Source organism: Mustela lutreola, chromosome 2 (assembly GCF_030435805.1).
Source record: "Mustela lutreola isolate mMusLut2 chromosome 2, mMusLut2.pri, whole genome shotgun sequence".
Classification (NCBI taxonomy): domain Eukaryota; kingdom Metazoa; phylum Chordata; class Mammalia; order Carnivora; family Mustelidae; genus Mustela; species Mustela lutreola.
In genome coordinates, this window is record NC_081291.1 from 16,292,031 (window position 1) to 16,308,159 (window position 16,129).

Genomic DNA, 16,129 nt, shown 5'->3' on the forward strand with positions numbered 1-16,129 from the left:
ACCTCGGAGGCCCCCTACCCACGTGGGGAGTGAGACGAAAGGCCTTGGAGATGGGCTGTGGGGCCTCCGTCCCCGCTGTGAGCTAAGCCAAGCCACCTCGGGCTGTCTGGGCTCCAGCAGCTGCCTCTCCTGCCCAGGCTGCTGAAGGTGAGCCGCCCCAGTGGCTTCCTGCGAAGGGTTTTTCAGGAATTCTCTCCCACGCACCCATCCCTGTGACCGTCTGTCCTTCCTCTGGTACACTAATTGGTGTCTGTGCCAGCTCATCTCTAGCTCCTTGCTTCCTGGGGCGAAGAGAAAGGTCAGTGATGCTCTCTCTCATCACCTGGTTACATCTAGTACAAGTGAGACATGAGTCCGTGTGCGACCCGCGGTGACTGCGCTCCAGAATGACCAATTTTGTCCTGTTGAGGATTCTGGGACTGGGAGTAGGAGGGCGCTGGTCCCCAGAGTCACGTGACGCAGATTCTTTGGTTCTAACGGTCTGGGCTGTACTTGTGGGGTCAGTTTGGACTGGAATTGGAGGTGCGCTGGGGGTGTCATGGGGGGAGCAGCTTAAACAAACCAAGGTCTTGGAGTTTTATCGTCCAAGAGTCCCGATGTTAGAAGAAAGTAGCCCAATAAGGACATGTTACGATAAGCTTTTGGAATGCCCTGTCCGTTGCCCTTGGGCTCCCCAGCACAGCCGCTTGGCTTATAGAAGCCAGCAAGACCTAAGTGCCAGTCCTTCTCATAACCGAATCTCAGAAACGTCGTCCCGTCACGTCTGCTGTTCTCCGGGGGTTCGAAACCAGTCCCTGGAGGGTTGGGGCATGAGTGCTACGAGGTGGGCGTCCCTGGGGCCGTGTTAGGAGGCCTGCCCCTGCAGCCAGGGAGGAGCGAGACGCTGGGCTGGTGCCCCAGAGAGTTCCGTGGCCTCCTGTCAGGTGGTGCAGCTTAGACCAGGACTGACGAGTTCTGGTAACCAGACGCTAGGTGGCACATTAGGCCCCGGAGCGGAACAGAACAGCGATACCATTTGTTTTGCTCCCCAAACCCTGCAGTCTGGGCTGGGCCTGGCAAGCATCGCTCATCTCTGCTGCACTGGGCATGGGCTGTGTGGCTCCAAGCCTGGGGCCCTCCGTCACCAGCAGCTTGCGTTCACCTGGGAGGGGGCCGGGGGCAGGAGAGAAGGGGAGGGAGGAGCAAGAGGAGACAGACACCGCGGTGTCCAAGGACCTCCCCAGTGCTACCTATAGCTCTGGGCTCCCTTCCCTTTGTGGGAGGAGTGCTGGGGACGAAGGCGTCTCACTGGACAAGTCCAGTACCTCCCTCCGTTCAGTCTAAAGTTTCACGTCTTCCCTCCTGTGCTGTTGGGGCCCGTAACAGAATGGGGTCAAGGGGACCCTGCCCCTGGGGAGGCCCATGTCCTTCCTAGGGCCACCCTGATGTCCTCCCAGAGAGCTTTCCACTGGCCTTGCTTGCTCTTGCTGCATTTCCTCGCCTTACTAGTCGAGTCCATCTTTATGTCCTTACTATCGTGTGCGCACTCAGCGTGATGTTTCTAGGACTCCTCCGCTCGGTGGTCCCATCTGTCGTCTCCTCCTGCCAGCTTGTTTATAGTGAATGAATTTATGACAGTCTGTATGTCCATTCGGATTTAATAGATCACATGTTCCTTTTTACCCAGTCCAGTCTGATGCTGATGTGACATTTCGGTGGTTTCTGGTCGGTAACTCCTGCACTCGGTCCGGCTGTGCACCTTCCCCATGCCTCCTGGCTCCTGTGGGAATGTCTCTCTCCCTGCTGTCTCCCCGGTAGGAGAACGAGAAGCCAGAAACACAATAACAACAAGAAACCATTTTCTAAATGGGCTTGTGCCATTTCTGTGCCGAGTGGTTCCATGTGACTATCAGCGCTCGGTATGCCAGACTTCCTGGATTTTTTCATCTAGCAGGTACGGATGAGATACCAATCTCATGCTGGCATTTCTCCAATCACTGATGACCCCTGAGCATCTTCTCGTCATTCTTTGGTCATTGGTGTTCCTGTTTTTGTGCCTTGTTGATGTCTTTTGCCGGTTTCTGTTAGATTGTCCTTGATTTGTTGTGAACTTCTTTATATTCTAGAGTTGTTTGTTGATTTTATGTGCTGTATAAATCTTCTCCCACAGATCACACAGGGCAAGGTGCCCACGTTAAATCCTCAGTGGGGTTCTGTTGCTCTTTGAAGAAAAATCTTAAGCTCTGTGGCGCCTGGGTGGCTCAGTGGGTTAAGCTGCTGCCTTTGGCTCAGGTCATGATCTCAGGGTCCTGGGATCGAGCCCCGCATCGGGCTCTCTGCAGAGCAGGGAGCCTGTTTCCTCCTCTCTCTCTACCTGCCTCTCTGCCTACTTGTGATCTCTTGTCTGTTGGATTAAAAAAAAAAAAAAAATCTTAAGCCCCTTGCCTGGCCCACAAGGGACTCGACCCTGCCTACTCCTCCAAGCCCATCTCCAAGCACTCTCCCCATTCCAACCATTGGCCTCATTTCTGTTCTTTCTCACCTCCGGGCCTTTGCACATGCCATTGACTCTGTCTAGACAGACATTCCATCCTCAAAGCTCCTCCTCAACCACCTGATTGAAGTACTTTCCCTCTCATACCATCACTTGACCCATTTCTTGCCTTCTTAGAAATGATCACAGTCTGCACTTATTTGTTGCCCATGACTCTCTCTCTTCCCTCCCAGAACGTTAAGTGCCAGGAAGGCCAGGGACGATGTCTGTTGTGTTCAGCACAGTCCCCAGCACCTACGCCCGGGACTGGTGTGTAACCCACCAGTTGGTGCTCTTAATAAACACTGATACTGTGCAGGTGAGCCACAGTCAGGAAGAGAAGTGGTTCCCATGTCAGGGACTGGTCAAGGCATTCTGGTTGAGAATTTCCTGTTTGTCAATGATGTTTTAGCCTTACAAGTGGATGTTTGAATTTGTTACTTATTTTTCTTCCCTGGACTAATGTCAAGTAAAAACCGATCGAGGAGTTAATTCTCTGCCCCAGCTTTTCTGTCAATCAAGTGGAACAGCCACAGATTAATCTTTTATGTAACGCAGACAAAAGTCGAACACAGCAGTTTGCATACGCACCCTCTGCCCCCAGCACAGTTGTTAAGGGCACACTCATGCCTACCGTGGTTTCTTATGGTCTCAGCCAGACCCTGAGACAGACAGGCTGCTCAGGATGCCCGTCAGAAGGGTTGAAAAGATTCTGAGGTCACACCTGTTTTACATGAGCACATTAGACATTTTTCTGGCTTTTCTTAGGGAATCTGACCGTCCCATTAGGGTCTTTGTACACCGCAGCAGTATGGTTTCCCTGGCCATGTGGGGGAAAACACGGAGAAGGTGACAGAAACAAGACACTGGCTGGGTTCTCCTTTATTTGTCATGTTTCCCAAATCAACTTGTCTCTTTACATAATGCAGGAAAATCTTGTGTGGAGAGCTCTTAAAACTGCAGCCAGTACATAACCAAAACCTTACAGATACACTTGTCTAGGGTTTTATTTATGGGGACAATGGCTAAAAAACAGATAGTTCCGTCCCTGATTTCTTAGAGCTAAGCCAAGGGCCATTATGTCTCTAACATTAATAGAAAGCCCCCTGGAGCCCACGATCTGGCCATGGCATCTAGGTGACTATCATGTGGACAGAGACGGAACATCGCTTTTCCCCTCCAGCTCTCTGGGAGGCAGGTGGATGAACGCCAGATGACCACTTCCATGCAATACCCTGAAAATGGTCAACCAAGGATTTTTTCGAGATAGGACTTAACTACGGCTTCAAGAGGATGCTTGAGAACTGTTCTGCCCTTCATGAAGTTTACAGGAACCAGAATAAAACTGAACCAAAACCCGAGGCCTTTAGCTCGAGCACATTATTCTAGAACAGCAGAATTTCATCTGTCCAGCTTGGGGTACAAAAATTATTCTGAATAAGTGGCTTTTCCATGACAATCGAAGGACTCAAAAATGCTTTTAAATGTCTGAAGGTTCTTTTTGATATAAGTATTCCTAAATGCATGACCCATTGTGGGGCCCTGGTCCTCGGGCTGGGCCTGGGTACGCATGGGGAGACGGCAAGCCTCGCTCCCAGGTGGTTCGGATGGGTGGCCAGGGGTAGCAGCAGGGACATACAGTAACTCAATACAGGAATGAAGACGGCGTCAGCCCCCATGGTCCTGAGGCTACTTGGCATTTAGGGCTGACACACCCCACTGACGCCTGGGTGGCCCTTGTTGCAAGACCATGACTGTGCCTGTGAGCTTGGAGGGAGGCGGTTCCTCTCTGTAGGGATTCAGAACAGACTGTGCTGTGTATTTGACATGGAGCGTACCCACTCTTCAAGCCCTGGTAGTAAGGTTTGTTGGCCCTAAACCCTCTGATGAAAAAATCAGAGGACTGAGTATTTGTGGTTAGGAAATGCTGGTGCATTCTAGAGGCAAGTGACTTTTTTTTTTAATAATGAGGTGAAGTTGTGAAATATTGATAGGATGGCTATCAAAGAAGGCAAAAGACCTTCCTAATGCCTATTTTTGTTACATAGGACACTTAGAGCCATGAAAATGAAGTTAAAAAACAAACAAAAAACCACCAACAAAAACCCTCCAGCTAATGCCCCAATTAAGTGTCTGTGAAGATGTTTGTACAAATCTACCCAAAGAAACTTCCCTGAATCCTATATGTCGGGGAAGCACAGAATGTTAGGGCAGGAAGCGGCCCTCTCCGCTTAGGGATAACCTTGACCTACTTACTGAGGTCAAAGACAGGGGACATTGGCACTGTGGACTGATGCTGTATCATAAATAATGGTGTCTTCAGTTCCAAGAGGCTCTGTTTTATACACTCTAGAAAACCTATGTACAAATAATTTAAGATGGACTATAAGCGATGTTCATGGTCTTTGCTCTAATGAGTTGGCCGCCATGTCCAAATAGAACACCAAGTTGGCTGGACGCTCACCCACAAGTGGTTCTGGCACCTTTTCCAACACCCGGTGGTAGGGGCCATCTGCATGGACTTCTCGGGTGGTTTGGGGTTGTGCACCGTAATTGGGAGGACCAGGCCTGGACCCACCATGAGAGACCTCAGATCTGCACAGAAGTGAGCCCCTTTTGGACCCCAGCAAAAGCCTCCTTCTACCTGGCCAGTCAGTTGTGTTAGTGAAGGACCCAGCAGTTACGTATTCACGGGGACTCAAAAGAGAGACCTGGTTTTGTACCAGTGACATTCAGCTGTCATCTCAGGCACTTGGAGAAAACCTCTCTTCCAGCTGATCTAAAAAACAACTGCCTTCTATTTTTGGATTTCTTCAGAAGAAATAAAAAGTCGCTTAAATTTTATTCCATGAAAATTATAGTCAAATTTCAGCTCACAGGGTGGCCTAATTCTAGGCTTCCCTAGAGTCAAGAAAGCAGTTGTCTTGCAGACTGGCCTTGAAAAGCCTGCATCTCTGGTCACAAGGAGGGGCGCAGAGAGGAGCAGGGGCTGCTCCGCTGGTGGGGTGTGGGTCCTCCCAAGGGAACCTTCTTCCTCCACGGTCCTTCTTGACGAACTCAGGAAGACAACAGGCTGAGTGTTTCTGGAGCAAATATTGTTCCAAGCAGCCAAGGAGATACCGTCTATAAGTCGTAGCTGCCGGACAGGGAGCAGCTGAGCATGGTCTCTGGGAAGCCCAGTCCTCAGGCCGTGGGGGGCGTGTCTCCCCTCTTGAGACAGCGTGTGATGAAAGTCCCCAGGGCCACCAGGGGGATGCACATGATGGAGGAGGCCACCAGCAGCCCGATGACGGCCAAGGCGTATGGGGGGTAGTCCTTGGTCACGAGCTGACCCTGCAAGGGGTAACAGGGTCAGCAGGAGGAAACCAATGCAGGCAGAGGTTGGCCTGGCGAGGCCGTGTGCTGGTGGGGGGGGGGGGTGTCTGGGGCCACCTGGCTCTGCAGCTCACCAGCAAGTAGGCTGGATAGACCTGCCTCCCTTGCCTTCTCTCTCTTCGTGAACTTCAGCTAGTGTGCATACAGCCACTATTTTGGCCCTGCCTCTGAAGGATCACCGACAGGAATAATCAAGGGCCTTCCCTTCGGGGCACCGACAGGGGCACCTACGTGCAGGGGGCTAACCTGAGCCCGGCGCTGCCCAACAGAACATTCGGTGATGACACACGTGTTCCATATCGGGGTTGTCCAACATGGCAGCCACCAGACACGGGGCTACTGAGCCCTGGAAATGTGGCCAGTGAGGGTGAAGAACTGAATTTTAAATTGTATGCAGTTGCAGTGATCTCAGATGGGCATAGCCCCATGTGGCTGTTGGCTGCCACCTTGAATGGCACAGCTCTGGTCAGGAGAAACCTTGAGGGACCTCTGGATTCAGTTGCTGGACCCTTCCCTGAAGGCACATTAAAGCTGATGAGAAATGAGGCCAAAAAGCCTGTAAAGGCTGCCTTTCCACGCGGGAGCCACGGAACAGCTACGTCCAGGGGAAGCGGGTGTTTGCTGTCGCCCAAGCGTGGTTTGTGACCCCAAACGCTGCTTAGGGTGTGGTGTGGGAAACCAGCCCGCGAACTTTCTGTTGCTTGTCTATTCCCTTTTTTTGTTCCATCCTGACCCGTGCAGAAACTGGGGCGGGGCGGGGGGGGGGCACACTGAGAAGCTGTTGTAGCAATGTGACCGCTTCATCTTCTGTTGGGTATCAGAAGTGATGGGAGCTTGTACGCTACAGATATTCTCCTCATGTCACTTTTCAAGTGCTTCACTGTCCTTGCATTTTATCAGGCTGCTGTGGATTGGGGAGACACACCCACATCCCCCAGCCACGGCTGGAGAAGCGCAGCCGTGGAACTAGGGCTGGGGGCGCCTTCGGCCACCATCGGTCACATTCTCTATGAAAGCGCTTCTGTATCAGGACAGCCGGCCTAGCCCCGAGGCCGAGGGTCCCCGAACAGCCAGGGGGCACAGCAGCTGCATGGAGCCCCAAGCGAGCCTGCCCTGTCTGTCCCAGCCCCACCCGGATCCAGACCCTGCCAGAATCCAGCACCCAAGTGCTGACGCAGGTCCCCTCGGGCTCCTGCAATGACCCTTCCAGGGGCCATGCTTTCCATGGGTCAGGGACCGGGCCCTCCAGGCTCACTCTGCCTTCCCTGAGGAGGCCTCAGTGGATAGAGGTCAGGGGTGGGAACCAGCACCTGGCAGACCTTCTATGGGCCTCCAGAGGCCCCCTGGGAAGTCCTGGAAGGGAATCCTACTCTCTTCACTGGAGTACACAGCGAAAAAGCAAAGCCCACTTCTGCTGTCCTGAGCTGAGTGTTTTTCATTACCTGGGTGGTGTTTCTGTGTCATGATAACTGACCTGCCCACCCCAGGGAAATGGGTCGGTTTCAGCGAACATAAAGCCGGTGCTAGGGAGGGAGCCCAGGGGGCCGGAGCCGGAGGGTACCTGGAAGGCGTCCCACGCTTGGTACTGCAGGGTCCCCGTGAGGATGTAGTCACTCAGGTAGAAGACAAAGAGGCTGATGATGAGCAGGGGGCTCACGCCGGCCCACATGGCCTTCCAGTACCAGTTCAGGCCACGACCGGTCATGGCCTCAAGGTCACTTTCAAATCTGTTTGGAAAATGCAGAGAAAGTCAGGGTTATCCATGCTGTAGGTGCAAGAGGGCTCCAGCTTTCATATCCGTTTGCTTAGAAAGATTCCGTTCTGAGCACCACCGATGATCACCTCTTTGGGGTCCCTCTCTGACACCTGGGGAGAGGGTGTGCGGTGTGAGGAGGGGAGAAGGGCTAAGGCCACCACAGAGCAGGGCAGCAAAGCAACCACCTCATGGTTACAGGGACATCAGTAGATGCCTTCCTGGTGCCACCTTTGGATGAAGGCTGCTGGTGTAGACCCTAAGGGCTACTCCCCATGGCGGGAGAAGCAGGCATGGAGAGGGCCGGGTGTGTGGTGGGGGGGTGGGGTGAGGTTGGACCGTCACCGGCGGTAGCCACAGCCACCTGCCATGCTTGGGCCTGTGGCTTGTGCTGAGTTCCCACAGAAGTCTGTAGACCGCCACCTGTTCCCATGCTGCTGCTGACCTGGCTGGACCCTGGGTTTCAGGCCACAAAGGCTCCTGTGCTTTGTGTGAATGTGAATGTGAATGCCTGAGATTTTTCAAGATGACACGCTCTTTTGTCCCTTCACATCCCCTGCTCATCCGCCCTCCACCCCCAACTTGCCTGGATAGAGAGAGATGTGGGAAGAGCTAGCTGGCTGTGGAACGAAGGGTGACGTGGCACTGTGGCTCAGTGGTCGCTAGATGGCGCTGTCCCCTGGGCGAACAGAGGGACTCCCCTCTCCCCGCCATTCCTGGGTCCTGCTGCTTACAAACTCTGCGCTGCGAGGCACCTTTGGTTTCTCCCTCCCTCTGACCCTGACCACTTAGTACCACCCCTTTGCATGGACGTGTGTCCCTTCTCCAGCATCTCCCCTGGGCCCTGCCTTTTGGTCCTCTTTCCGCAACCTTCTCTCTTCCTGGTAAACACCTACCCTCTCAGGGGACTGATCTGTTTCTCTCTCTACACTACCACATCTAGGTGACCCACATGTTCCGGTTGACCCAGGACGTCCCCAGTGTTCACACTGAACGTCCCAGGAAACCCCCTGGTCCTGGGAAAACAAGGAGAGTGAGTCACTCTAACCCGAATGTCCTCAACAGACAGCAGATGGAGGGACAGATATCAAAGTCTTTCTTGACCAAAAACGTTTTGGACAAGCTACACATTATACCCCCTTTGAGACTCACAGTGGTCTTTAAGGCTCTAAGTAGTCCTATAGGAAAGAAATGTTGACTCTCTCTTGTGACGTCCCGAAATTACTTGATCATGTAAGTCCCTTGGTGTGACAGGGGACCCCAGAGCTTCCAGGGACACAGAGGGAAACATGGCTCAAGGGGTCTGGTTTCTAGGGTCATGGCTGGTCCTCCCCACTCCCATTGCAATACAGAAAGCAGAAAGATGAGATACTAGTTGAAGGTGGGAGTGAGGCAGAGACTGAGCTGGGCCAAGGGAAAAACAGCGCCAAGTTGCAGGAGAAAAGTAAGGGACTTACTGTGGAAAGGGACTTGCTTTCCTTGTGGGGCAAGGCCTTCGTGGGGGCGTGGCCTTCATGGGCCCTTCCCCCAGCAGGTGTCGGGGGTGGGGCCTCCTTACCTCCTTAGCCCATACACGTAACACACAGCAATGGTCTCCACCAGCACGATGAGCAGCAGGGACAGTGTGGCCGCGTAGTCATTGAATATGTCGAACCAATAGTTGCCAGACTCCATGGTGAACACCAGGCCGATGACACAGTTGACGAGGCACACCAGACCTGGGGCCGTAAGACCACACACTCATTTGCCTGAGACGCCTACACATTCATCCAGTTTCCTATGTGGAGCCACGGACCCCAGGGGGACTTAGCCATGGACTGGCCTCTCCGCCTCTGTATGCCACAGGTGTGTGTGTTCAGGGGACAACAAAGGTGTCCCAAGGAGTGTGTGTCTGCACAAGTCACTCATGTTAATTCAGGCAGCTGTCCTGCAGGGGGCGTCAAGCTCAGCGGAAAAGAGAAAGTTGTGGGTGCTGCTGTCTCCCCATGCTGTGGGGGTGGGGGTGGGTCCCCCCCAGTCTGTGGGTCTGGTGATGCCATTTACCCCTAAAACTCCGCTTCTGAGCTCACGGAGGTGAATCAGGGCACTAGAGAGGATTCATGTCTGGCCAGAAGAGGGAGTAGGGAGGGGAGAGGAAGACAGGAATGTCTCCCCAGCTCCCACTATGCGTGCCCCTGGCACGTCTCGTGTACTGGATCCAATATCCTGGGGAGCTCCCTTTCACAGCTGGGGAAACCAAGGCTCAAAGATAAGGAGTACTTTCCCAACATCCCATAGCATCTAAGAGGGGAAGTCAGGATTCAGACAGAGGCCCTTCTGCTTCCAGAACCCAGGTTCTTGAACCAGCCTCCAGGGGCGGACTTCCCCAGGGACCCCACGAAGTATCTGACCCTCAAGCTCCCACCTGCCCTCTCCCTGCCACACCATGTCCCACCCTTCACCTAGCCCCCATGCTGCCATCTTGAGGGGACACACCTCGAGGAAGGGGCTATGTGCTGGCCGGGAGCTAACGGCACATAGCATGCAGCCACAGAGACCACGTGGGAAGAGTGATGCTCAGTGCTAGAAGGTTCTGACAAGGGGTGGGCGGCTGCATCTGGCTGGCCAGGACTTTAAGGGGATGGCATGTGAGCTCGGGGGGATGAGGCTGGGAGAAGGGACGTCCTAGGTGTGGTGGGATGGTGTCATCGTGGGCAGGAGTGGGGGCCACTGGGTTCCCCAGACATCACCAGCTATGATGGTGGAGGAGATGGGTGATGGAGTCTAGGCAATCATCTATCACGCAGGCGGGAAAGGGACAGATCGATGGTCCCTTGCAACAACGGGGAGAACCACACCGAGTTTGGTGAAGACAGGAGACATACAGCACAGACAGCGTGATTCCATGTACATGAAGTTCAAGAGCGGGAAAAATGATCCTGAAGCGGTAGCAGTCACAAAGAGGTGGCTTCTGGGGCTGGGAGCGTACGGACGGGGAAGGGGTGGGGAGGGGTTCTCGGGGTTGCTGGCAACGCTCTGTATCTTGACTTAGGTGGTGGTTACTTGTAAAAATCACTGAGATTGTGTTTAGGAAATGTACATGCTCTTAGCATTATGCTTCGATTGAAACAAAGACCAGAGCAGATTGTCTCCTGGCCTGAAGAGTTTGGAGCACGATGCTGGTTAAGTCTGGCCTTCCCCAAGGCTGGGGTGGCCACCGCCACCAGAGGCACAGGCGAGTCACGCATTCCGAATCCCACACGGCCCAGAGGACGAGAGACCACAAAGGCTTGTGCCCCATGCCTGGCCCTCCCTGAGCCCCACATCCCCCACGGATGGGTCCACTCACCGGAGATAGCCTCCTTGGGCAGGTGGCTAGAGACAACCTTGCTGTCGGTCAGAGGCGTGAGGATGGCCGCCGTGTTCCCCAGCATGCTCCCAATGCCCAGCATCAGCAGCATGAAGAAATAGAGCACTGACCACAGCTGGGACACCTCCATGTTCTTAATGGCCTCGGTGTAGACGATGAAAGACAAGCCGGTGCCCTGGACCGCCTGCCCATGGCGAGAAGGTGGCAGTTACCCACCCAAGGGGCTTGGGACTCCTTAAGCGCACCCGATGCGAAGCAACCTCCCAGGTGGCCAGGAGAAGCCACGGGCAGAGCTGGGGTTTGCCATCTGCACACTGGCCCCTCAGGCTGAGTGGGGCTGGGTAGACACGTGAGCCGTCAGGAGCCCCTTTTGTCACTTCGGAACACTGAGCTCCCATCTCCCGCCCCAACTCACGTCCATTTGGGAGGAAATACAATCAGACAAGGTTCAGATAATTTGTGCTACCAACAGGATGGCCACTGAGGCGTTCTGAGGCCCCAGTGGCTGGGAGGCAAGGTGGGCGGGTGAAGCCACGGGGCCGGGGAGGGCAGGGTTGCTCTGCAGCTGGAGCCCTGCGGGGATGGTGACCTGTGGAACCAGAGCCTGGAGCTCCCACTTATAGACGAACCCTCCAAGAGGTCTGAAGAGGTCTTGGGGTTGGGGGCGTGGGGGAGGGTACCCCCTGGGTACCAGCAGCAGAAGCAAACCCACTCTGGGGGCAAGCTCCTGCAATCTAGATCCGCAGGACCACCAGAGAGGATCAAGCAGCAAGCTTGCAAACAGATGTATAAACCCAAAGACAACAAGCCACGGAGGAAAGAGTTAGGAATAACTCCCCCAGAATGGTCGACACTGGTTGGCTTGGCAGACTCCTGGCTTACCAATAAGCATAGTGGGATTCACCAGCTCTGCATGCAGACAACAGGGGGTGGTCCCTTGTAGAGAATTTACAAACGGTAACAAAACCTGCTAAAGTTGGCTTGCTTTTTTATCATTATCATGAGTCAACAAATTCTCCATGGTGTCAGTCCGGAAACCGACTGCCCTCCCTCTCTTGCCCAAGGCCGCCCCTGGACCAGCTATGTAGGACCTTTTCAAAGCAGCAGAAGATAAAACTGCCAAAAATAAGCGTATCACAGGAAACTCAGCGTGGGGAGCAAATTTGAGAAAAAAAAAAAATCATGTTTAACAAATCACTGAATCGACAGGCTCCATCCACAGCTAAATACCACTTGTAGCTGAAGAGAAAATTAGGGAACCAGGAGGCATATTCCAGGAACGGATCCACAATATCAAAAAAAAAAAAAAAAAAAAAAAAAAGATAAGAAGCTGGGGAAAACATAAAAGAGAAGCACGTGGACATGCCGTGGTGGGATGTGGAGGTCCGGAAGGAATTCCAAAGCAGAGACAGAGAAGTACAGGCAATGATGAAATAGTAAGGGGTGTGAAGTCTCCAGAACTGGTCAAGACACGTGGATCTGTGGGTCCAGGAAGCCCCAACCTCACCCAACCCATCCTGGGGCTGGGGGCATCCTGGTGTGTTCATCCAACCCACGTCGGATGAATACAAAATACATCCACGCTTCGGTTACCGAGGCCAGAGTCCAAGGGACGGGCCAGAGAAATCAGAGCAAACCCATGAGGCAGCCGAGAGCTTTGAAGGAAGACAGGACATTTCAAGGCAACCGAAATCACATGGCAAACCGCTCCCAAGTGTCCAGAGAAAATAACTATAAACCTGGGACCTTCCACACAGGGGAGACAGTCCTTAAAAAGAGGGGACTGAGTATCGGTATTAGCATACAGACGACATCCGAGAAAATTTACCAAGAAGCAGGTGCTATACACCGGAAATGAATACAGCTCGGGAATGGCATAGGAATTAAAACTAAAGAGGGGAAAAAAGCAAGCTGCTCTAAAGGAATGCGTTTTAAGGGAGATAATGATTCTGGAAGATGTCTGGGGTGCCAGAGGAAATGGTGAACAGGTAAAAAGGCACAAAGGTGAGGAGAGACACACACATTGTCGTGTAGAACAGCACAGCCCCCAACACAGGGGCTGAAGAAAAGGACAGAGGCGGACACAGGAGGTATTTAAAACTACAGTCCCTGTTCCGGGTGGGCGGGAAGTCAAGAGCCTGTTGAATTTCAGACCTGGTTGAGTTAAAAAGGCAGAGGACAAATTCGAGAGGAGAAATTCGCTAGATCAGTTCCAAACAGCAGAGAATAAGGCAGCGCGGGGGAGGGAAAACCCTGCAACGAACGCAATAGGAAAAGACAGTCTGAATCCATCTGTCACCCCCTCGTTCTCGGACACTGAGCCAAGCCCAGAAGTCAGGGAGGAAAGCTTCCAGGGGCCCCCAAACAAAAAGGAACTTTGAAGTGAGAACATGGAACAGGAGCTGAGGCCCAAGGAGAACGGATCAAAGCCTCGAAGGCTGGGGGCTGGGGAGCGGGGGGGGGGGGGGGGGCGTGGCGGGGGCGGGAAGGGGGTGTCAGGCCACAGGCCGGGGTGAGCAGAGAGCCAGGAAGGACAGTGTTGACTCGTGCATGAAATGAGCCGATCAGTAACAGCGATGCAAACCGACTGCCCGAGCCAGAGCCAACGTTCCCCGGGAAGGTGGCCCACGTTGACAGGGTGCCAGACTCCCTGGGGTGGGCTCAGCCAGCTCCTGAGCCACAGGAGAAGGGGTCTGGTGGGGGCGGGTAAGTTATACCCCAGTTGCCTTAAGCTGTTTAGCTATGGTTGGCCAAGCAGCCAGACATCTCTAACCACGGCTTAGACCAGAAGGCCTGTGATCGCAGCATGACGGTGACGGAAACAGCTCCAGGCCCCGGGATCCTCCAGTGCAGCATCCGTGGGAGGGATTCAGGAGAACTAAAGTTAATGTCAAATGCCTCCTGCTGGGTATGAACTGGCAGGTCCCCCCCAACTCACGGGCATTTGCAAAGAAGGGGTCACTCCATCTGGCAAATGACGCACAGGCCCAACCCTGTGGCTGACTACAGAACACCCCCTCCCCCAGCCCCCAGCTCGCACTTGTCCCAGCTCTCGGGGGAGAGAAGTTGGCCAAGACCTTGCCCGTGCCTTACCGTGGCCAGCTCTGCCTGCAGACTGCAGTTTCTCATCTGCGGGAGCACCTCGCTGTATTTGCCGGGGAAGGTGGACGCCAGGTAGCCCTTCACCTGCTCCAGGTTGCTGGTGGTCAGAAAGCCGTCCTCCAGGTCAAAGGAATTGGTCAGCAGCAGAATCACCCTGCAGAGCAGAGGACCACACGGACCTTGGCTGATTAGAAAGGCCACGGTCACAGGACCCTCTTGAAGCTGGGCTGCTGGGGGTCCTTCCCCTCTGATGGGGCAGGTCTCTCCAACAAAGGGAATCTGTAGATCTGTGGCTTTTTCAAGTTTAGCAGGGGTGGAGGAGCGGGGTGTGTGATTTTGAATGGCTTTGATGGAGCCTCAGGTAGGACCAGAGATGAGCCCAGAGATGGCCCAGCTAAGCCACCTTCACCTCTGGGCCGGCATGGTCCTCCAGAATGTTTGGGATGATAGGAATATTCTGGGGCCCCCACTAACCACAGGGTGGGGGTGGGGGCGGTGGCAGCTGAGTCCTTGGATGTGGCGAGTGTAACAATGAAACCGACCTGAATTCATTTATATGTAAGTGGAAATCAATTTAAACAGAAATTTAACTGACTTAACTTAAAATCACAACTACTGGGGCACCTGGGTGGCTCAGTGGGTTAAAGCCTCTGCCTTCAGCTCAGGTCATGATCCCAGGGTCCTGGGATCGAGCCCCGCATCGGACTCTCTGCTCCGTGGATAAGCCTGCTTCCTCCTCTCTCTCTCTCTGCCTGCCTCTCTGCCTACTTGTGATATCTCTCTGTCAAAAAAATAAATAAAATCTTAAAAAAAAAAATCACAACTACTTTGATTAATTAAAATTTAATCAACTAATTAATTTAATTAAAAATTGAGTTAATTATATAAATCCATCCCCATTTAAATCTGTAAGTAGCCGGCTGTGGCCGGTGACTCCCACACGGGATCTGGATGCGGGTGGTCGTGTTTTGGGTAGGGGGAGACAGAGAGCAGACTCTGTCCTCTTCAGGGCTCACCCACAGAGCCGCTCGACTACTTCCAAGGTCGGGGAGATGAGGCAGAAGGAAGGCTTGTCTGTTGAACTGCCCTCAACCCCTCAGGCAGGGGTGCCCAGGCTGGGGCTTGGAGGGAGGGCTGCAAAGCCAGTGCCCTCTGCCCCTCACCCCTTGTCTTCCTGGCGCCCACGTCTTCCCAATGGCCCTGGGAGCTTGCGGGGATGTGCACCCCCCCCACCCGACGCGGCCCCGGGGTGGGCTTACTTGTTCAAGCAGCTCTCGTAGTTGAAGGTGGCCTTGAAGCCGTAGATGGAGAAGGTCACGATGCTGGCAAAGATGGAAGTGGAGCTGTTGATGAGGGACACGATGATGGCGTGCTTCTGGCAGTTGTTGGACGGCTCGTTGTAGCTGGCGAAGGCGATCAGGCTGCCGAAGCCCAGGCCCAGGGAGAAGAAGATCTGGGTGGCCGCGTTGATCCAGGCCTTGGGGTTGGCCAGCTGCTCCAGCTGCAAAGCCAGCAGGGGAGGGGGCCACTGAACCACTCCTGTTGACCTGCCGGTAGGGGGCAGAAGGCCCGGCAGCAGGGGACCCACTGCACCTGTGCCCCCCCGGCCGGGGCCCATCAACTCCCCAGCGCCTGACATGCACACATCGCTCCCGTCCAGTCCCCCGTGACGCCCTTCCCAGTGGACGTGCGCAATTGAAAAATCCAGCGTGAGGTTAACATAAGACACTGGGAGCCATCTGGAATGGGGGGGCATTTTGGGGTGGGGGCGCTGCCAGTCCTTTTGTTTCCAGGGGCCAGATTTGCTAAGTAAAGAACTTGTTTTGTCCCAAAGGAAATAGTACCCCCTATCTCCCCACACCCTGCCGACAGAGGAGCGTGGGCTGCGGGGCGCAGGGGAGCGGGTGGGCTGGGGAGGGATCACAGAATACCCTGCAGTGGATTCATCCCTGCAGGAAAAGGGGTGCGGGAGACAGTTGGACGACACATCATACGGTCCACAGGCTGCCAGGAGGATGGGTGCAAGGCCAGACATGAG

General features: G+C 54.1%; 1 protein-coding gene across 2 annotated transcripts in view; it reads right to left on the bottom strand.

The window, feature by feature from the left end:
- Positions 1-5,335: 5,335 nt before the first annotated feature.
- Positions 5,336-16,129, bottom strand: part of SLC6A20 (solute carrier family 6 member 20) — a 31,848-nt gene continuing 21,054 nt past the window's right edge. For both annotated transcript variants that reach the window (XM_059160678.1, XM_059160679.1), the window contains exons 6-11: positions 15,351-15,592; positions 14,083-14,245; positions 10,969-11,173; positions 9,199-9,358; positions 7,449-7,614; positions 5,336-5,845 (exon numbers count right to left, since the gene is read on the bottom strand). In XM_059160678.1, coding sequence (XP_059016661.1) covers positions 5,696-5,845; positions 7,449-7,614; positions 9,199-9,358; positions 10,969-11,173; positions 14,083-14,245; positions 15,351-15,592 — 1,086 coding nt within the window. In that variant the 3' untranslated portion in view covers positions 5,336-5,695. The remainder of the gene's footprint in view (positions 5,846-7,448; positions 7,615-9,198; positions 9,359-10,968; positions 11,174-14,082; positions 14,246-15,350; positions 15,593-16,129) is intronic.